Source organism: Myotis brandtii, unplaced genomic scaffold, assembly GCF_000412655.1.
Source record: "Myotis brandtii unplaced genomic scaffold, ASM41265v1 scaffold77, whole genome shotgun sequence".
In the NCBI taxonomy this organism is placed as follows: Eukaryota; Metazoa; Chordata; class Mammalia; order Chiroptera; family Vespertilionidae; genus Myotis; species Myotis brandtii.
In genome coordinates this window covers 821,145-844,760 of record NW_005371082.1, presented here as the reverse complement: position 1 = coordinate 844,760, position 23,616 = coordinate 821,145, and the positions used below count along the sequence as shown (strand labels likewise).

The following is a 23,616-nucleotide window of genomic DNA, read 5'->3' as shown; positions in this document are numbered from 1 at the left end:
CCAACCTATGTTGCAGTTTGCTCCCTCTTTCTGTCAGGTTTATTTCCTCACCACTCCAATCGTGTTCTATGTGGTTTAGACAACTCAAAAAATTTTTTTAAAGAAATTTATCTAGCAACTGGTCATATGGTTCAGAAAGAAGGTAAAGTTATAGGTCAGTTTATTATAATCCATTATCAAATAACTGTAGTGCAGGACTATGCAGTTCACCTGGGATTGGTCACCCAGATACTGTAATTACTTCTCTATACACTCAAAAAAAAATGCTTGTAGCAAAAAATAATTTTTAAGTAACATCCATTATTTAACAGTAATTAACAATAAGAAACTAGTTCAATAAATAGGAATAGTTAAATAAGTTGTGATAAATTTATATAGTGGAATTACTCTATGACTATTAAAATAGGGTGTTTTGAAGATAAATGACAAAGGAAATGCACACAATAAAAATTAATAAAGATATATAATTTACAATATGATGTGACTCTAAATATGCACTTTTTTACATATGGTTTCTGTGGTTTTTTACAATGAATATATATTACTCTTCTAATCAGAAAAATACATACATAAACTATGATTCTCTAGTTTCCAATTTTAATAAGTACAATTTTTAAAAGATTAACTCAAAAGCTTACCTTTCAATGAAAAAAATCATACCACCCCTAAAGATGATACATAATACAATACAATATTTCTTATCCATTGTATTACTGTGTCAGCAAAATTAGTTATGCCTGATATGATGTTGGTTTATCTTGCCTAGCACAATGTTGGCTCATCTATAAAATAAACATTAAGATCACCTACAACTCTAGTGTAATAGATTTTCCTGTCTGAAAATCAGCAAAATTTATTTAAAGTGCATTAGAGGATAAGACTTAACCCTTTCTGGAAATCAGTAGCATAGTTCAGTGTAAAAATTCAAAGCACAACTAATTCAAAGTTAGTTCCACAGAAGTAGCAGCAAAATAAATAAATAAATAAACTAGACTTCAACAATCACAAAAGAAAAATTTCCAGTGTTATCAGACCAAATGCTTTTGAATCTATTAATACTTAAAACTCAACTCAGAGAAATTATAGCACATTTTAAATAGCAGAAAGTGAAGTCATTCTTCACAGGATGAATTATTATTTTGTTTTTATTCTCTCAAGAAAGGTCACCTCATTCATTTCAAGGTCTGTTCTAAAATGAAAGGGTTTATAATAAAATTAATCATAATGTTGCTCATAATACATACTTTTTACTCCTTCCCTCCTCCTGGAGCTACTGCAGTATAATGCACTTCACAATCGATTTATGCTTCCTGAAGAGCCCAACATTTCATGAGTCATGTTTATTTTTCTGCAAGCATTCAGTAAAAGTCCCCTATGACACAAAGCCTTCAAGGACCCAGGGTTTAGAGAATGCCTTGAAAGTCACATAGAAATATAAAGTTCTGTAATTTGCTCTGGCAAGTATATCATTAACCAGATATGTAAATTAACAGCATTTGACAGAAACACTGCTTTTTAAATAACTGTTCCAGCCACAGGCCCTTTGTCATCTCTCCTATATGCTATCATCTTCTTGACAGAGACCATTGGGCATATCATGGTAGTTGGAAGATGGTTACTTGGGGCTTAATTTTGTATTCTAACACTTGCAATTATTACTTTAAGTAAACATTATATTTAGGAATGGGCACAGATAAAAATAGCCTAACTTGTCATTAAATTTCTATAAAAATATTACAGAATGGATGTCATATCTCATGCTTTTGTTACACAGTGTATTGTAGAAATGATGTCTGTTTTTTTAATCACCCCTCAAAGAGAAACAAGTCCAGGCACTATTCACATTATTCAAGATTTTATAATCATCTATGCTTATTTGAAAACCTTTGTCAAATGTCACAGAAAGGTTTTGTAGAAATCAGTGTATGAAATCTATAACTTCACAACACTGACAAGTGCAAATGGTTAACAACTAATGTGTGTGCATAATTATTTCAAAATAATTGAATAGGAAAATGTTCAGGACTATTTGTAATTTCCCCTGCCTTTCTTAGAGTAGTGAAAAATAAGAGAAAGAGAAATAATTAAAGCAAAAAGTAGAAAAGCTATGAAAGCTAATAAAGTCTTTCGGGTATGAAAAAAGCTGCACTCGGTGCACAGGGTGAATTCTTCTGAACAAAATCTCCCCAGAGTTTCAGCACCTGGGAAGCCATTGTTGTCAATTATTTTCCTATAATGTTGCATGGATGGTTTGGGTTCAAACTGATTGGCAGCATAACGATAGAGGCCAAACTTTGGAGCTGTACGATCATTAAATGAAAACACAAAGTAGCCACAAAGGTTGATCCCATCCAATATGTAGGCTGGAAAAACAAAAGGACAAGAGAATAGTTAATAAAATATTTTGCACATAACCCTTTACTTTTACATGGCCTTGGTGCCTCAGGAGAAAATGTCAATACATTTATTAAAACTTCAGACTAAATTGTATTTAATCAGAAAAGTCTTCTTTTATAAAAAGACAAATAGACAAATACCAAGACAAAGTATGAGCTACATTTAACACAGTAGGTTTTACATAATGAAACCTACTCTGAGGTACTTGAGTTAATCTTCACATACATGAAGCAGATTAGACTGCTGTGAGGCCATCTGAGGATGGAGGACAGGATGGTCCATGCTTTTATAGGCTCAGAGTAAGTTGTAAGCCACTTTTAGCTAAACTTCTTTATCTCTGGGGAAAATACTAACTCTTGGTGGGACTTTTTCAGTGTGGCAAGAAATGGACAGTGCTTCTCTCTGAAGGTGACTCTGTGTATTTGAGAATTTCTAACAGGCATCATGCCTTCGAGTAACAAAACCTTCAAGAGACAGTTTTCAGGAGGCCTTACCTTTCAGAGCTTCATTTACATAATTCTGCATATAGTACACCCTCAATTTGTCTTGGCCTGCTTGCAGATCATCATCAATGCCATTGGAGATTATATACATGGGGAGGTCTCCATATTTCAACTTTAGCCAACTCAGGACCTTGCGTAAGCCCCAGGGCACTACTGCTACCTGACTGGGGGAGTTGAGCCATGTGATGTCTGTCATTTCTTGCACTTCCAGATAATCGTTATATTTTATTGGATCTTCTTTTTCCCAGTCTACAAGGATGGTGGTGTAATGGCTTACAGCCAAAAAGTCAAAGGAACCCTGTATGAGCTTTTTTTCATCTTCAGTGAAATAAGGTAGAAGGAAATTGTTTCTATGATTCAGCCAGTCCCTCATCACACGTGGATAATCCCCAGAACCAAAAATGGGCTCGGCCAGCCAGCCGATGTCAAATTCCAAAACTCTCTCTGCCACTTCTTTGTCCTTTGGGGAAAAAGGGCAGGCTGGTTCTATCCAGTCAGCCTGCAAGGCTATGGATATTTTTCCTTTCTGAGAGCGTCTAAACTTCTCATCATACAAGCGCCAAGCCAGGGCGTGGGCTTTCAGCAGGTTGTGCCCTGCACTGTAGGTCATGTTCCGCGTGTACGGCTCGTTCATGGTGATCCAAAACTTGACGTGGGAGCCAAGATCTTTAAAGCACAACCTAGCATACTCTGCAAAAGCCAGGGCCGTCTGGGGATTCTCCCAGGCGCCCTGCTTGGCCAGAGGCTCCGGCAGACCTTGGTGCGGGAACACAGGTCGCCACAGGGCCACAACTGGGGTTATGTTGGCATGCCGGAGTTCACTGGCAACACAACGATAGTAGTGCAGGACCGTGCGGTTCACCTGGGATTGGTCACCTAAAGGCAGGATCAGGGCCCAGTCCAGCGAGAAGTGGAAATGTGTCACACGCATTTCCTGGAGTAGGGCGATCTGGAGCCTGATGACAGTAAAGTCGACACAATAAGGTTTCCTCCTCTTGGTCACAAGGCCGTCCACCTTAATGAGCCTCTTACTGTGGTGGACATCCCACAAGTAAACGTTCGGGTCGGTAAACTGAGACAAAGTGGTGTCAACCTAGGAGGAGCAGAGGGAGCATAAGTCTATGACTTCAGCTGGACAGGCCTAGAAAAGTAATTCAATGCAATTCTTTCAAGGAAGCTAGCTAGCAAGATGAGCAAAAGTAATAACCTTTCTAGCTGAAAATTGAAATGATTTTTCATAAATAGTGAGTTTCTGAAGAAAAAAATACCCCACTTTCTTTTTTACACATTTGTTTTACCTGTAGTTCTCTTTATTTAAACCCATAGTTTAATATTTTTAAAAAATCTGAAATTTTTTACTTACTTCAGATAACAAACAGTAGTAGTGATTCTCACACATGTCTGATCTGTGTTAAGCAAGCAGAATATTTTTGGACATTTTTCTTTTAATATAAGAAATCACTATGGTGATGAGACTTACAAAAATGTTTAATGAAAAAGATAAAGCTTAAAACCTAAGTGAGTTAGAGTCAAAAAATTGAAATGACATTTAAAAATTATATTGTGCTTTTAAAAATCACATTCTACACAGATTTGCTCTCAGAAGAGGAGGTACTAAATAAGCTTAACTGTAGCCTTTTGTTAGCTTTGGAGTTGATGACAGAATTTAACAAATTCAATCTGACTGGTGGTAGAAAGCGACAAAGAATATGGACATAAGAAACAATATTGCCATTCATCCATAATGGAATATTTTAACATAGTTTAAAATTTTTTCCTAATTGTTTTTCTATGATGATCATGACAATATGGTTCTCAACATCTGACATCAAAGCTTCCAAAATGAAAATAGGTATTCAGGACATTGAAAATTGTAAACTCATGACAAAATCCTCCCTCCACATGCAAACCATGAAGGGAATGCAAACTGAAAGTGCACCCCAAACCCACTGCCTACACCTGTTTTCTCTTGCAAATAGTCTCCTTAGAGAAGGTTACTTTGGTTTGACCCTCTGTATAAAAGCAGGGGTCAGACAAACTCCAGTTTTGAACCTCTAGTAGATATTTCCTTAAAGTGTTATGGGGCTGTTGCAAATGAGCTGCTGTTTCACTGGAGGGGTCGGTGCTGTGTTCCTAAAGGAAAATAATAAAAAACAACATGTCAGAGGGAAATTGCGTTTTCTGGAGGATTGTCCCTTGTAGATCACCCACACATGCATTTCCCCTAGTACTGTGGGAATGCTGTCAGAAGTATTTTTCCTCTGTGCTGTACCCACCAATCATGTTTCCTTGGCTTTGCAAGAGATAATATTTGCATGCTTTTTTGAAGTGAAAGTGTTCATAGTTAGAAAGAATTTTTGGATTATTTTTATAGAACTCTGAGTTGACTAAATTTGTATCTTTTCTACCATAATTGTTCCAAAACACCAGCTTTTATTCAGCCCATTTGAAAACAAAATAGAGACTAAAGTATACATCTTGGGGGTAGAGGAATTTATTTCTTAAAAATACAGGATATTTATGGAGGCTGCTGGAGACCCAGGCAGTTGCTCTGTCAGAGACAGCAAGAGCACCGCTGTCTATAGATTCTTCTAAATTCTTCCCGACCATGCCAGGGCAGGTTCCTTCTTGAACCCTGCCCATTGTACTAACTGTTGGAACTTAGTCCAAGTTCCTCCTTTATCTTCTGTTCACTAGTTACAGGTGTTGGGTCCGAGCCCCTCTGCCTGGGGTTGAGTCTTCTTGCACACTGGGTCTTAGACAGAGAAGCCATGAGAGGTTGTGTGTATATAAGAATGAGTCTTTATTGCAGAAGCCAGTGGCCATATAGCCATTAACCAACAGAGTCCTTTACAGCAGTCCTATAGAGGCAGGCAGCCATACACCAGCTGGTGAACAGATACATCTTTCCCACAAAAGCAGCATTAGTCTCTATAACCACAGCTATTTATCTGAGCAGCTGCATGCTGCCTCTAAACCCACCACCTTACAACGTAGTGGTATCTGAGCTCTCCCTTAGAGCTATAGCCTTAGTAGCCTCTCCAGCCTCTCTGGCTCAGTAGCTTCTCCTTTCTCCCCTGCCCAGCACACTGACTGATCTCTGTGGCCTCACATAGTACCTCTAAGCTTCTTTCTCAGCATACTGGCTGGTTAACTTAGTAGCTATATCTGAGCTCTCTATGAGCTCTTAGCCTTACATCAGAGCAGTACCAGCTCTCAGCTCTGTCTGAGTTTTCAGCTCCATCTGAGCTCTCTAGCCCCCACCCCCCACTCCCCAGCCTACTCTCTAGCAGACTAGCTGGTCAGTAATCTGTATATTACTCCAGAGACAAAGAAGGCTAGTTGCCAATAATGACATCATCATTTGGGTTATAGAAGGGCGCAGAATACAGTGAGATCGCTGTGGCCTTACAGCTGTGTTCAGAGTGGCCTTGGCCATTTGGCATACTATCAACAAGGCCTTTCACACTCTAAGTGGCCTTGGCTGTCTGAGGACTCTGGTGTGGTTCTCACATGGTCTTAAAGGGCTGGTGCACAAACTTACACAGTTCCACTCCCTCTGAGCTCCAATGCTTGGACAGCAGCTTGGGGGGATCCAGGGACATATGGGAAGGAACCGGATTGTCTGGCATCAGAGCAAGACCTTGTGGGGTGGCTTTCTCCCAGACAGGGGTGCTTACAGGAATCATTGTTCCTATGCTGAGACCTCACCCATTGCAGAGCTGACTGGCAGGCACCATAGCTAAGTCTCCATCAACCAGGCTCACACTATTCGCTTTGCCATGAGGAGTCCCTGAGACTCTGCCCCATCCAATTTTCAGCCCCAACCAAACTGTTTGCAGTGGCTTTTCCATATGAATGACCTGTCCTAGCTCAGGCTTCCCTAAAATCTCTCAAACAAGAAGCAGCAGGCATCAGCAAGACCCGGCACAAGCAACAGCCTACCTTGCTTCACAGCTTGGCCTTGCCTGAGCACTTCCAAGCCCAACACAAGTAGCAGCCATCTTCAGATCTCTCTGTAGCTCCTGCCGAGTGGACCCAGGTAGTAACTGATTTTTCACCTGCCTGGAGGCCCCAAGGCCAGTGCACCCAGTAGGCAGCTTCAGAAAATACCAGATGATAACTCTACACATCCACAAGTGATACACTCAAAGGGCAGACTCAGTGAGCACCAAAGCCCCACTGAAGCAAGTCCTGCTCCATAAAGGTGTCTCCTACACAGCAACTCTTCCACTGTAGTTGCAACTGAACCTCAAAGCAAATTGGCCTGGATGTTAAATCCTCCGAGTGATGCCAACAGCAATCAAGGCTCAACTACAATTGGATAGTGCACACAGTTCACATAGGAGTGCACCTAGAGCTCCTCATGTGACTGGGGAGGCTGAGCCACTGGGCCCTACAGGACACCTACTACACAAGGCCACTCTACTAATTCCAGGAGATAAAGCAGCTCTACCTAATACATAGAAACAAACATAGAGAAACAGCCACAATGTGGAGACAAAGAAACATGTCACAAATGAAAGAACAGAAAAAACTAAAAGAACTAAATGAAATGGAAGCAAACAAACTACTAGATACAGAGTTCAAAACAATAGTTATAAGGTTGCTCAAGGATCTTAATGGGAGCTTCAAGGTACTTAGTGAGACTTTCAAGGATCTTACTGAAAATTCCAAAGACATGAAAAAGGAACAAACAAAAAATAAGCATACACTAACTGAAATAAAGAATAATTTATAGGAATTCAACAGTAGAAGATTCCAAGAATAAAATCAACAATTTGGAATATGAGGAAACAAAAAACACCCAATCAGAACATCAAAAAGAAAAAATTATCCAAAAAATATGAAGATAGTGTAAGGAACCTCTGGGACAACTTCAAGTGTACGAACATTCGCATTATGAGGGTGCCAGAAGGAAAAGAGAGAGAGCAAGACATTGAAAATCTATTTGTAGAAATAATTACAGAAACCTTCCTCTATCTGGTGAAAGAAATAGACTTACAAGTCCAGGAAGCACAGATAGTCCCAAACAAGAGGAACCCAAAGAGGCCCACACCAACACACATTATGATTTAAATGACAAAGAGAATATCTTAAAAGGAGCAAGAGAAAATCAGTTAGTTACCTACAAGGGAGTGCCCATAGGACTGATTTCTCAACAGAAACTTTGCAGGCCAGAAGGGAATGTCAAGAAATATTCAAAGTGATGAATAGCAAACACCTATTAGCAAGATTACTCTACCCAGCAAAGCTATCATTTAGAATTGAAGGTCAGATAAAGAGCTTCACATATAAGAAAAAGCTAAAGTAGTTCATCACCACCAAACCAGCATTACATAAAATGTTGAAGGTTATTCTTTAAGAAGAGGAAGAGGAGCCATAACCGGTTTGGCTCAGTGGATAGAGCATCGGCCTGCGGACTGAAAGGTCTCAGGTTCGATTCCGGTCAAGGGCATGTACCTTGGTTGCAGGCACATCCCCAGTAGGGCGTGTGCAGGAGGCAGATGATCGATGTTTCTCTCTCATCGATGTTTCTAACTCTCTATCCCTCTCCCTTCCTCTCTGTAAAAAAAAAAATTAAAAAAAAATTAATAAAATACATTAAAAAAAGAAGAGGAAGAGGAAGAAGAAACTATGAACAATAAAATGGCAATAAATATCTATCAATAATTGAATCTAAAAATCAAAATAAATGAATAAGAATTTTAATGAACAAAATAAAATGATCAATAAAATAGAACCAGAGGCATGGAAACATGGAACAGACTGATTAATCTCAGAGGAAATTGGGGTGGGTGGGAAAATATTAACCAAAGAACTTACATGCATATATGCATTGCCTATGGACACAGATAATAGGGTGGTAAAAGCCTAGAGTGGGGTGGAAACCAAGTGGAGGAGGGCAATAAGGATTTAAAAGGGGGTCATCTATATTACTCTCAACAATAAAGATAGATTTAAAATAAATAAATAAATAAATAAATAAATAAAATACAGAACATTTAGAAACAATAAAATTTAGGCACAATTATATCTAATCTCCTTTAAATTAGTTGACTTATCCTATATAATAAAAGCATAGTATGCAAATTGTCCCTTCCACCAGGAGTTCTTCTGGGAGTTCGACCAGGATGTGGGGCTGGCTGAAGGAATGGAGGGAGGCCCCAGGTGGTAGTGGTGGCAGGCGGCCAGGGGAAGGGAGAGAGTACCCAGCCAGCAGCTGCTAGGGCCCTACCAGTGCATGAATTTCATGCACTGGGCTTCTAGTTTCTTAATAAAAAATGAAATAAAGCTGAATCAGAAGGAATAGGTATACAGTATGTATTTCATATGTTATGAAAGAAATTTTTTTCTAACATAACCACTGCTAAAGAAGCCATATATTCCCAGAATGTAGCATGTTCCATACCTAATTCACTATGAGAATTAGTAGTTGTGAAAAATTTGGTCCAAACAATGACAATCCATGTGAATAAGCCTAAGGTCAGATTTCAGACAGGTTGTGTGCTTAATGATTTTTTAAGTTTTTCAAGTAAAATGTATGCCTCATTAATATTAGGATTTTGAAATGCTAGACAGGAGGAAAAGATAAATTTCAATGGTTTAAAAGTCACTTCTCAGGACTTTAATATAATGTAGTAAAAGGATAGAGTAAATTCAAACACTCCCACATTTCTCTGAACTGCCCTAACAAAAACCTTATTTTACTTTGTCAATTAAGAAGCCAGCTTGGGAATGGCACTACCAAAATAATGTATAGCTCATGGTGAAAAGCAAAAAAATAAAATAGCAATTGCAGCTTTTTTCCACTAAAGAGCTTTTGGAGTTCAAGTTCACCATGGGGTTGAAAGTGACTTAATTTTTTGTTTGGCTGATTCTGCATAGGAGAGTACTGGGGAGCTCTGCTAGGTGGAGGAGTAGGGACCCTGAGCTAATGACCTGAGAAGAAAGGTCCATGGCTGATGAGTGTCTGGCATTAGACCAAATTCTAAAACAAGTGCTTCTAGGAGTAGAAAAAGGGGTTCTCTCCTCATCTCCATTCCTCCTCACTGCCATGCTTGTTGCAGCTGATCAGATGTTTCTCTTCCCTTTTGAGGAAATAAGATATATTCTTAAGACTTTGTCACTCCTTACCAGTCCCCAAGGCAAACACAGCCCTTGGGTGGGGAATGAGCAGAGTGAAAGGGCTCCCAATGTCTCTGAGCTCACACTGTCTGCACAGAGATGCTGGTGGAGACATCTCTCCACAAAGGACTGAACTGAGAATTACCTGCCCAGGCTCAGGCTACCATCTGAGATCTGAGAGGAGCATGAGCCCTCAATGACAAGGGATGCAGGGCCCAGTAGTGAGCGAGGCAAAGCAGGAGGTCAAGAGATGGAACAAGGGCCAGGGACCATATCACCCAGCCCCATTATTAAAGGGGAGGAAGGAAAGACTGTAAGTCTACCTTCCTTTCTTGTCCTTTTCCCTCTCTCCTTCTATCTCACTTCCACCACTCCTGTCCCTTAACATCTAACTTAAACTCCACTGTTTATCCCCCTTGCAGGAGGGGAATTAGAATAGGGAGGTTGCAAATATCAGTGGGCTGAGGTAGGAGAGAGGAAAGAGGCTGGAAAACACCCCACTGAGTGGGTGGAGCTGAGAAGATTTGCTGTTTTGCTTCTGATATCCTTGCTAACCTGTAAGGAAGGAATTTATCACTGAGACTGCCCCTAAAACTAATGGGAGGTCTGAAAAAGACATAAGAGTAATACAAACCAGGAAAAAAAGTATTAAGTATAGGGTTGATATATTTTCTTATAAATAAAAGATTATAATTTGATATTTACAAGAAAAGAGCAACCCATTTCAACTAGAAGGACTTTCCTCAGATCCAAACATTCTTCCAAATACTTTTGAACTGAAGGGTAATAGAACATGCTGCCCCAAAATATGCCCCTTTGGTGTATTGATTATTTTGAGCTGCAGGCACTTGAAAAACATCAAATGCAGGGAGAGACTTCCTCAGCACTCCCTTTATCTGCCTGAAGATGGATCCTCCAACAGGAACTGAAGGTCATAAATCCCCTCCCCAGAGTTTCATCAACCAGGGAAGATTGACTCTTGTCACAGAAGAGACTAGAAGTCAACAACATACTCAGACAAACTTTGTCACAAACTATCATAGTTCTCATCTATTCTTATAAGGGCCCAGTTATGTTTTCTAAAAATCATTTACTCTCCCTTAAGAGACCTATATCCCCACTCCCCTTTCTCTATTAACATGGTATTTAAGCCTGAATTCTAAGCCACCCCTGGAGTTATTCATTTTTCACTGAGTATCTCCCATGTAGTATATATGAGGTATACATGATAATAAAGTTCTGTTTGTTCATCTCTTGTTAATCTGACTTTTATTACAGGGTTCTCAGCTAAGAACTCAGAAGAGTAGAGAAAAAGTTAATGTTCCTCCCCTACAGAACAAATGAATTGGCTAGAAGCATTCAACATGCTTAATCCCATTGCTGTGGATACTGAACTTTGTCTATTTTCATACTCTACTCTCTGCATATGTTATATTATTTGTGTATCCATCATTTTCACTCAAGACTTCTTTCATGGCAGGGATCATATCTTACTCATCTCATTGTATGCTCCCCTCAAACATAGTAGCATATGTATATATGCTAAGCATCCAATAAGTGCTTACTATTTAATTAAACTCCAGAAAACAAATTTCTTTAAAATTAAAAGAAAAATTAAATCTTAATTTTTTAATTTAAGGAAGTAAATTAAAATATTTTAAAATTACAATAATATTGAAAACTAACTATATAGTATGTACTCAGTAAATATTGGTTGGCCATATGGAACTTACTTACCATCTCAATGACTATTGCTCAAAATGATTTTGAGCAAGGGTTTCCATTCTCTACATATTTCAGCAAGATTGTGGGATCCAAAGCTATATCTCAGTAGGGCTCTGCCTGCCTCATTTTTAGCAGCTTCACTGAGATATCAGATAATTTGGAGTTTGGTATTACATCTCATTTATGGAAGAACTCAACTGCTTTAAAAAGGTTTGAAAATTGCTGTGTTAAAAAAGAGTATTTTATCTTATCAGATCTTAAATATTATACGTTTTTTTTATTTGTTCCCTTTTAGGGGCTGATTTAAAGTGTAAGGCGACACTAGGAAGATTTTTGGAAAGAAGGATGCAGCATTCCAAAAAATACTCTTACGGAGTTGTGTTTGGTCCAAAGAACAATGTGCATGACAACCTAATAAGGAGGTTCTACTTACTAGTGATAGGGCTTGTGAGACTGTTCATTGGTTTTGTTAACTAACTTACTTGAATGTAGTTGTCAACAATTCCCCAAGCAAAGTCACAGGGAAATGTGCCTTCTAGGGGTTGATTTTCAGGTAAAGGAGGGAAGCCGTTTTTCTCTATCAGCTGTTGGTAGAACAAAGCTGAAGACTTCGGCAACAACTTCTTATCCTGGCTCAAAAAGTCGACATAGAAGAGTCCACGCCTGATGCTGTAGCCTCTGTGCCACTCGAAGCCGTCCATGAGGGACCATGCTGTGTACCCAATAATGTTCACCCCGTCCAGCCTGATGGCTGCAAAGGGAAGAGAGGACAAGAGATTTGAGGGTTTTACTAAGTAACGAATAAGTTATGTAGTGTGCTCATTGTTTGGTAGAGCAATGACCTACAAAAGAATCTAATCAAACCTATATAACTCTACAAATAAATGTCTTCACAAATAGGCTTATCTCAAATAAGTTTTTATTTGGATTTCTTTTATTTCCAGTGGGTGCTCTTTGGATGTTCCCCTTTCTATCCTAGGCACCTAACATTGTGCCTGATGCAATAAAATGAAGACAGTTTTTAAAAGCATGAACTACTTACTATTTTCTCCAGAAAATGTTGATATTCTTATTTCTTTAAAAAGTGTTTCATTCAGGCCCTAGCCAGTTTGGCTCAGGCATAGAGCGTCAGCCTGCAGACTGAAGGGTCCCAGGTTCAATTCCGATCAAGGGCACATGCCCAGGTTGCGGGCTTGATCCCTAGTAGGGGGTGTGCAGAGGCAGCTGATCAATGATTCTCTCTCATCATTGATGTTTCTATCTCTCTCTCCCTCTCCCTTCCTCTCTGAAATCAATTAAAAAAATTTTTTTAAGTGTTTCACTCAGTACAAGCAATAAGAACCCAAAAACATTTAAAGGGAGCTAGATACTCTGGGATTTACTTAATCCTTAATGTAATATAAAAATCTATAGTAGTAACTCTGAAAGTCAAGTAATTTTACACATTATAACCCAGTTTTTGATTTACAAAATGAGTTTAAAAATTATATAAGTTTCTTAAGGTCCCAAATGAGAAAGGTGTTACATAAATGTATTCTTATTATTGCCAAAATGAATTTCTATATTATGATTAAAAACTATAAATTCACATAGTTTATTACAGATCATCTTAAAGACTGTTTTACCAGTGGATTTTGGCAAGAATTAGAATTTTATCCCAAATCCTACCTTTTAAAGTTTCCATTATAAATGTTTTGAGGTAATACATATATTTGGCATCATCTCTCTTGGTGGTCCCTGAGACAAACCAGCTGTTTTCCACAATAAATATTTGAGGATGGTTATATTCAAGGTCAATCCAGGAAAGCAATTGCCTTAGGCTGGGAGATTCTAATTGGCGGAACTTCATACGAGGGTCCAATAGTTGAAAACTCAAGGTTGGTCCAAAGGAAAGAGCAAAAAAGTCAGCTGTGCCTTTGATGAACTTTTTCTCAGGTTCAGTAAAAGCAGGCAGAAGAGATGAAAGATTATTCTTCATGCTTTCAGGATAGTCACCATCAATAAATATTGGTTTGGCAAACCAGCCTAGAACAAAGTCAAGAGATTTTTGACATTCTTTGATATTGTGGTCTGTCATTCTTCTCGGATTGATCCAGTGGGAACTTAGGGCAATGGACACCTGGCCCCCCTGAGTTGGACGGAAAGAAGTATTGTAGAGATGCCAGATTTTGGCATGAGCCTAAAAAGAAAAAGAAAAAAAAATGATAAACTTATTTATGATTGTGAGGAGACATAAAATACATATTTGAATTCCCAATCCTAGTTGTATCTGTTTCTTATCAAACTTAACCTAATGACTAATTCCACAATGTAAAAGTCACCTGGAATCAGTAAATTACTTCAGAGGTAGGTCAGCCAACAGTGAGCTGCTACCCTGACTGGAATTATTTCCATTGTTTTACAGCAGCCAGTGGAAAAAATGTGTATTTCTGGTATTGAATGTGTAGTTACTATTAATACTTTGAAAAATTAATGAGATAAAAATGTTATAATATCTTGCTGTTTAATTAACTTTGTATTTTGTACTTTTTAATTAATAGGCTTGGTGAAAAGAACCAATCCCAAAAATGTGATCAAACCAGAAATCTCTAAATAGGATTATATTTTTTTATCCTAAGAGACTGGGAGTTTTCAGGTTGACTCAAATTGTTGGAGTCAATTTTATATTATGTACCCATCTCTCAGAGCTAAACTTCTAACACATGTTCTCACAATTTTTGTTTTTCACTAAGAAGAATCAGTGCATAAATTAAAGGATCAACTCCAATATCTAACCTTAGCTCACCCACCAGAACTCCGGAACAGTGCTGACTTCCCGCAAGACCCAGCATTCAAGATACAAGCGAAGCAAAAAAAACACAAAAACAAAAAGACACACCAAAATACAGCTTTAGATCTGATGTCTGTAGTTAGTCAGCACTCAGCCTGGAGTTTCCTGCAGCAAAGAAATGGGCTTTGCTTCCATAATACCAACTTTATATTCACATAAAATCTTATTGACTTCTGATTTCTTATTTTAATTTGTTTCCTTTTTATTGACAAAGAATAGTGAGAATGATATGGGGTTTCCTACCTTACTTGAATTATGTTTCTCTTTACTTTTGAATTCCTCAAATTACTCTATTTTGCTAAAAATACAAGTGCTGTTTGTTTGTTTTTAATATATTTTATTGATTTTTTACAGAGAGGAAGAGAGAGGGATAGAGAGGAAGAAATATCAATGAGAGGGAAACATTGATCAGCTGCCTCCTGCACACCTCCTACTGGGGATCTGCCCGCAACCAAGGTACATGCCCTTGACCGGAATCGAACCTGGGACCTTTCAGTCCGCAGGCCGACGCTCTATCCCCTGAGCCAAACCTGTTAGGGCAATACAAGTGCTGTTTATCAGCCTTTTACTCTCTTAGTAGATCATCTTTAAAAACTTATTCTAACTCTGTTTGACCCAAATTCTCCAAAATGGTCATGCCAGTTTTCATTCTACTCTCTCTAGGCTCTTTCACTCGGTATGCCTAATATCCTCTTTTTTTTTTTTTCTCGGAATAATCTTCTCCTGATTATTCCAGTGTGGGTGTCCAAGAATGGCATAATTACTATTCTTATGAGTTCAGCCAAACATTTCAGTGGACTAAAATAGTTTATGTTGAACTTTCATTTTTAGTGTCTTAGTAAATATCTATGTTTCATTTCATTGAATGTATTTTGTGTGTGTGTGACCCGAAGCAGCTATCTATATGCTAAGAAGAAAATGGAGAATAAAATGTTGATCCAAATAATAGTGACATTTGTCCATGTGATTCAAAACCTGGAGATTAATTGTGCTATACTGCTGGCTTTCTGATGTCTCCTACCCTTCTCTGTCTTCCTCTGTTTTGACACCCAACTCTTCTTTCCCACTTGACATGAAATCTCAGCCTGACATTTAACAGTTAAACAGAAAAGAAAGAGAGCCGTACACACTAGTACTCAGGGCTTCAGACCAGGGGACTTTATTAATTTGGCCCAATTGGAGGCCCAAGACAATTATGCCTTAAATTTTACATACTTCTACAGAATAAATGCTGTAATGGGTAGGGTGGGCATCAGGCAAGAGTGAGAGCAACCCAAGAACTTCCTAATCTGAGTGAGTTTTTCAGGCAGCTGAAGTGACAGTCATATAATAGAATCATTTACAATCATGGACTACTACTCTAACCATAACTACTTTGACATGGCTCAGAGGGGGTTGGGCAAGAAAACAAAAGACCTGAGCTATATAGCAATACACATGTGATATTTGATGTCAGATAAAATTCCTGCTCCATCATGTTTAGCTATCTGTCTTTTACCACATTACTTAACCTGAGCAGGTGAGACTAACTTCCCTGTGTCTTTTATGGGGTTATTATGAGAATTAAATAGGAAAATTTAAATAAAACACCTAATGCAAAGTTTGCATATGGTAGGGTCTCCATGAACATTTATTCCTTCTGTCCCTAAGGGATGTGCAAACCAAAAAGGAAGATGTTGAAGCTAAGGAAACACCCTCTGCTAAGGAATCATGTGATGCAGTGACATGACCTGTGGTTTGGATTAGAAGAAACAGGTCTGGATCCCAAGTCCTCTATCCATGACCAGTGTGAGCTTTAGTTATTTCTCTGAAAAAATGGAAATAATGTCTATTCTCCTGTAGGAACATTGTGAGGATTAAAGGACATGATGCAAGTGAAAGCTTACATCAAGGTATTTATTATTTAGAAAGTATAAATTTGCAACATTGGAAGGTATGATGGTTAATTTATGTCAACTTGACTGGGATTAGGGAACCCCATACAGCTGGTAAAACATTTGTTGAGAGTTTAACTAAGCAACTCATGGTATTGCTGCCTCAGAACCCAGTTTCTTTAATCATGCAGTCTCAGGGACCTTAAACTGACACTGGACTCTTATAAAAGCACATGCCCTAGAAGGCGGCCTGCAGAGTCATAAGAAATTCAGTTCCTGATATGATTTTCCCAACAGCCTTTGTGAGTGACAGTCTCTCCTTCCTCCCACTGCCTGTATGCCTTATGCACCTCTTATATAAGACTCTCATGGGGCTTACCAAAACCATCTTTTGCCAACACCAAAGCACTCCACCCACAAACCCTAATAAAGGCATGTGTCCCAAATTTATTCTCTCTCTCTCTCTCTCTATTCTCTCTCTCTCTCTCTCTCTCTCTCTCTCTCTCTCTCTCTCCTCTCTCCTCTCTCTCGTGCTCTGCCTTGACATCCCTGTATGGCCCCTGAGGCACGCCTTGTATGGCCTCCATAATCTGTGAGCAACAAACTTCTCTATATCAGTTTATCTTGTGCTGTTTCTCTTGTGCTCTGTTGTTAAACCCTGGCTTGCACCCTATGCTCCATTTAGCAAATGTTAATTTAACAAAACCATGGCAACATCATTTCTGGGTATGTCTGAGAGGGTATTTCTGGAAGAGATTAGCTTTTGAATTAGTAGACTAAGTGAAGAAGATCACCCTCACCTATGTGGCTGGGAATCATCCAATCAAGGCCTGAAAAGGCAAAGGAAGAATGAACTTGCTCTCTGATTAAACTAAGACATCCATCTTCTGCTATCCTTGGACATTGGCTCCTTTGGTCTTAGGCCTCCAGAAATGGACTGAAACTATACCACCAGCTTACCTGATCCTCCAGTTTCCAGACAGCAGATCATAGGACTTCTCAATCTCTATACATGTGATCCAATCCCTCATAATAAATCTATTTCTACATATCTATTTTTATCCTATTGATCTGTTTCTCTGGAGAACCCTAACTAATTAGAAGGCATCTTTGGTACCATTTAGCTTAACCACTTGCCCCGTTCCAAACCCCCCAATGTATCTGTTATTTGATTGCTCTCTACAGCAACCCAAATTGCAGGTCACTCCATGTATGGCATCTTATCCAGGAAGTCCCCTCACCCCTTCCTATCCCACTTGCCATGCTGAGCTGCCTGGCCTTCCTCTGGATGCCCTCCAAGTCTTAGGCAAACTTATCTTACATCATTTATTGCAAAAATGATTTGCCTCCTAAGCCTGAGCTGAGCTCCCTAAGGAGTTCCCTCATTCTTTCCCTGGTACATGGAGGCCCCAGTGTCTGTTAAACTTAACCAAACTTTTCTCTTTAACTCCTCATGAGTTCAATTCATTTTCAAATGGTAGATTTGAATAATCAAATACTATGAGGTGTAGGAAGGTCACCATTTGGGATACTAGCAAGTAATGATGATTAATTGAGGAGGGTTATGTATGGTTTTGCATAGCCTTCTAATTATTCTTGGTATGGTTATCTTATAATATTTTTATCTTAAGATTGAAATTTAATAAAGCTATTGATATGGACTCAGGGAAATAATTAAGAGTATGAGCAAGAATGTTCATCTAAATGCTATTTCTAATAGCAAAATATTGAAACCAATTGAAATGTCCAATATTCAAATAAATTTATACCATCATATGCATGTTTTAATACATTTTAGTGTAACTAAAGAAATACAAGAAATGCTACTATTCATATATTGTAAATAATACAGAAGAATGTGAATTAATGTGTCACATATGTTCCTAAAATACTAACTGAACAAAATAGCAGGTTACAAAGTAATATTTAAAATTTTCATAGCATTTTTATTAAAGAAAAATATGTATGTAAAGATCCAGAGGATTTATAAATTGTTAAAAGAAGTTTTGTAGCAGGATTATTGATGGTATAATTCTTTTCATCTTGCTTATTTGTATATTTTTCATTTCCTAACATATATATGTATTGCTTTAGAAGTAAGAAAAAAAACTTAAAATTCAAAACAGAAAAATAGCTCATAGGAGTAGAATGGCAGACCATGCTTGAATTATCCGTGATGATTATTTGAAAGCCGTGATGTAATTAAAATAAACCCTGCCTAACTGTTCTCTAACCTGCCCTATAGTCCCTGCCACAATCCTCTCAGACACATTGAACCCTATGTGAAGTTCTGAGACCCTCAAGACTTCCATGCTTTTATAGGTTCAGCTCTCTCCTGTTTTACCTACTCCCAGACTCTCCAGCCTCACCTTCTTCAAAACTCAGCTCATACATCATGGCCTCCAGAAAGTCTTCCCTGACATTTTCTCTCTACCTACCCTTTCTAACAGCTTTCTAAATGTCTATTCCTGTGTCTCCACATCTGGCCTCTATCAAAGATCTTAACCATCTTATGTCACATTTATTTAAGTGTCTAGATTTAGGTGTTTTGAGACATTGGCTAGGTCTTTTATCTCTCTATTTTCAGATTCGAGCAAAGTGTCTGGGGCAGAGTAAGTATTCAATAAACAGATATGGAAGAATGAAGACTGGCATTAAGAGCCAGATCAAAAAGCATGAGACAGAAGCAAACATTTTTCTGAGCCAGACCAGCAAAACTCTCATAAGAAACCCTGGTTGTATTTTATTTCTGAGATCTTAACAGGGAATTTTCAGGCAGACATCATTTTTTAAAAAATCCTATATAATAAAAGCCTAATATGCTAAGTGTTCGGTCCTCCAGTTGTCAGTTCAACCAATCAAAGCGTAATATGCTAATGATATGCTAAGGTGCTTAACTACTCGCTATGACGTGCACTCACCAGGGGGGGGCAGATGCTCCAACTGGTAGGTTAGCTTGCTGCTGGGATCTGGCTGATTGGGACTGAGCGAGATGGGCCAGACATGCCCTGGAGCCCTCCCGCCATCCCTCTCTGACTGGCCAACTTCCTGCATCTGTCCCTGGCCCTGATCATGCACTGGTGGGGTCCCTCAGCCTGGCCTGTGCCCTCTCACAATCTGGGACCCCTCGAGGGATGTCAGAGAGCCAGTTTCGGCCCAATCCCGCAGGCCAGGCTGAGTGACCCCACTAGTGCATGAATTTGTGCACTGGGCCTCTAGTAAATTATAAGTAAGCAGGCATGATAGAACTCTAAGAATAATACTATATTGCCTCAAAATACACTAATGGCACATTTTGGTGTATAAAACACTCAATTATTAACTTTATTTCCAGTTCTTCTCCTCTCTCTGGAGGATTGGGGTGGAGCTGAAAATTCCAAGCTTCTAATTGTGGCCTGTTTTGTTTTGTTTTTTCTTGGTGACCCACTCCATCCCCATCCAGGAGTCATCCAGGGGTGCACAGAGAGTTGGCCTCATTAAAAAAAAAAAGATGCTTGTAGTGTTCCTATAGCTTAGATATTTACAATGGTTTTAGGAGCCCCATGTGAGGGATGAGACCAAGGACAAATATTAGAACAAGCGATGCTCTTAATATTTTTATCATTTATGGAATTACGAGGATTTTAGGAGCTCTGTGCCAGGCACTAGGGGCAAAGAAGTATATGTGGTTTTTATTATCTCACAATTACATCAATAGAATGAAGGGAGAGAAACCCCATATGATCATTGCATTTAATGCAGAAAAAGCATTTGAAGGAATCCAAAAGTCTTTCATGACAAAAATACTTTTAAAAACTAAGAGTAGAAGGCAATTTTCTTAATGTGAAAAGGGAAATTTTTGGAAAAATCCACAGCTAACATCTTACTCAATGGTGAAAGACTGAAAGCTTTCCTCCTAAAATAAGGATCAAGACAGGAAGTCTGCTTTCACTATTGCTCTTCAGCAGTACATTGGAAATTCAGCCAGATCAATTAATCAAGAAGGAAAAAATGGCTATCCAGGTCGGAAAAGAAGTAAAACTCTCTCTAGTCACAGAATACATGATCTTACATAAGGAAAATGCTAAATAATCCACACAAAAAGAACTATTAGAGCTAATAAAAAAATTGCAGGGTACAATTCAATACTCAAAAATCCATTGTATTTCTAGACAATAACAATGAACAAACCAAAAAATATATAAATTAAATCAATATAATAGGTTCAAAAAATAAAACACTTAGGAATAAATTTAACCACTCTGACAACTTTTATTTACATTGCCAGTGTAGTAAGGCAAATCAAAGAAATGAAAGGCATGTTGATTGGAAAGGAAAATAAATAATCATATTATTCATAGAAAGCATGATTGTCTATATAGAACTAATAAATGAATTTAACAAGTTATCAAAATATGTTAATATGCAAAAATATTATTTTTATATATGCACAATAAACATTTGAAAAATAAATTGTAGATACAATACCACTTACAATAACAAACCATGAAATAACTAGGAACAAGTTAACAAAATAGTCAAAAATGTGCAAGACTGTTACAATGACATTTATAAAACATTAAGAAGATCTAAATAAATGAAGAGAGATACCATTTTTATGGATTAGAAGACTATATATTGTTAAACTATTCATTTCCCCCCCAAATGATCTATAGATTCAATGCCATCACATCCAATATCTCAACAAATTTTTGTAGAAATTGGCAAGTTGATTGTAAATAAATATGATAATTCAAATGACCGAACAGTTAAAATAATTTGAAAAATGAAGAACAAATTGAAGCATTCACACTATCTGATTTCAAGATTTACTATAAAGCTATAATCCTATATAATAAAAGGGTAATATGCAAATAGACCGAATGGCAGAACAACCGAGCAACCAATCAAAGCATAATATGCTAATGATATGCTAAGGCTGCTCAACCACTCACTATGACATGCACTGACCACCAGGGGCAGACAGTTGACTGGTCGACCAGTCACTATGATGTGCACTGACCATCAGGGGGCAGATGCTCCAACCGGTAGGTTAGCTTGCTGCTGGGGTCCAGCTGATCAGGACTGAGCAAGATGAGCCAGACACACCCTGGAACCTTCCTATGGTCCCTCCCCAGCTCGATCGTGCACTGGTGGGGTCCCTCAGCCTGGTCTGTGCCCTCTCGCAATCTGGGACCCCTTGGGGGATGTCGGAGAGCTGGTTTCAGCCCGATCCTGTAGGCTACTCCCTTTGGGAGGGTGCCAGATGCAGGGCTCATGGCTGGTGAGCACTGCTGCAGCAGCGCCAACCTCACCCGATTGGGACTGATTGGGCATGAGCCCATACAGGCACAGTGGGGCTGAGATGAGTGGAAGCGGCAGGTAGGAGCTGCAGGCAGTGTTGGACTGCGGGTTTTGGCCCGATTCCTGCAGGCCACCCAGAGGGACCCTACCCATGCACGAATTCATGCACCGGGCCTCTAGTAATCAATAGAGTGTAATACAGGCATAAGGATAGACAAATCGAGTTTTAAAAAAGAATAGAGAATTCAAAACTAAACCCATGGCCCAGTGATTTTCAACTAATGCACCAAAGCACTTATATGGCAAAAGGAAAGCCTTTTCAATAAATGGTCCTGTATTTGGAAAATGTATGGGGGGAAAATGAACTCAACTTTATACCTTGCATAAAAATTAATTTGAAACAGATCACAGGTCCAAATGGAAAAACTAAAATTATTAAGCTTGTAGAACAAAACAGCCTTTTGATCATGGGGTAGGAAAACACTTCTTAAGACACAGAAAGCAAAATTCCTTACTTTTTGCTTTCCCTGTTGTCTTTGATTCTTTGCACCCTTCACAAGTATATCACCATGCAATAATTTTTTAAGTTTATGCAAATACAATATCTATCTACACTAATAAAGAGAAACATGCAAATTGGTGTCACTCCGCTAAGCCCACCAGCCAATCAGAGCGACTATACAAATTAACCCAACAAAGATGGCAGTTAATTTGCATATGCAGGCACGGAGCGAAGACTGAAGGCTCCAGCCAGAGTGAAGACTGAAGACTGAACTGAAGAATGAAGACTGAAGAGGCTTCTCTGCTGCGGCAGGACCAAAGGCCTGGGTCCCGGGTGCTGGAGGAAAACCAGTGCCAGCAGCCAGGGGAAGGAAGGCCAATTGCGCAAATCTTCGTGCAACGGGCTTCTAGTATATAAAGAGGTAATATGAAAATTAGGCCAGGACACCGTTACACAGTGGTTCTCAACCTTCCTAATGCCTAGACCCTTTAATACAGTTCCTCATGTTGTGGTGACCCCAACCATAAAATTATTTTTGTTGCTACTTCGTAAGTAATTTTGCGCTACTGTTATGAATCATAATGTAAATATCTGATATGCAGGATGTATTTTCATTGTTACAAATTGAACATAATTAAAGCGTAGTGATTAATCACAAGAACAATATGTAATTATATAATGTGAAATATTTATTTCTAATTACAAATAAATGAAATTTTGTCTTGAAGCATGGTGTAGCATGGGTAACAGTCTTAATATAAAAACAGTAAACTACATTGCTACATTTTGCGACAGTATGCGTAAAAATCCAATATCAGTGCAAAGGTTGAGATTGCTTCTTTCTCACCAGATCAGAAATTCTCGGGGCAGTCTTTGCAAGAGCACAACGAAGATCATCTTCCACAACAAGTCTACTTCTGTATTTAGACTTGATAACCAACAAGCTGGAAAACCCTGTTTCACAAAGACATATTGTTGGAAATGGTAGAAGAAGGCGCAACACATCTCAGACAGAACAGGATATGACTGCAAACACTTTATCCAGAATTTTGTAACTGGCATTGTAGAGAAATCAGTTCTCGCTGCACCGTTGTTAATAAGTTCAATGAACTCCTCTTGTGCTGTCTCAGGAACATCTTCAACTTTGACTGTGAATGGGCTTCTTCTGGCAAGTGCAAATGGGGTGTCAGGTAGATTTGGAAAGTACGATGAAATTTTGTCTGCAAGCATGTGCAAGTATTCTTTCACAGAAATTATCATTGTAATCCTTTTGTCTGGTTCAATGTCATGTTCTTCAAAGAAAGCAGATAAGGTAGGCAACATGTAAATTTTATTTTCATCCAATTTTTTTTTGCCAAAGCTGAAGTTTCATTT

The 23,616-nt window shown here is 38.6% G+C and overlaps 1 protein-coding gene across 1 annotated transcript in view; it reads right to left on the bottom strand.

Annotated features, from left to right (window-relative positions):
* Positions 1–1,188: 1,188 nt before the first annotated feature.
* The window catches only part of KL (klotho), a gene marked incomplete at its 5' end in the record, with an annotated part of 44,190 nt that continues 21,762 nt past the window's right edge, over positions 1,189–23,616 (bottom strand). Inside the window, 4 exons of the mRNA XM_005883149.1 lie at positions 1,189–2,363; positions 2,892–3,993; positions 12,236–12,504; positions 13,422–13,932. Of these exons, the coding sequence (XP_005883211.1) occupies positions 2,026–2,363; positions 2,892–3,993; positions 12,236–12,504; positions 13,422–13,932 (2,220 nt within the window). The remainder of the gene's footprint in view (positions 2,364–2,891; positions 3,994–12,235; positions 12,505–13,421; positions 13,933–23,616) is intronic.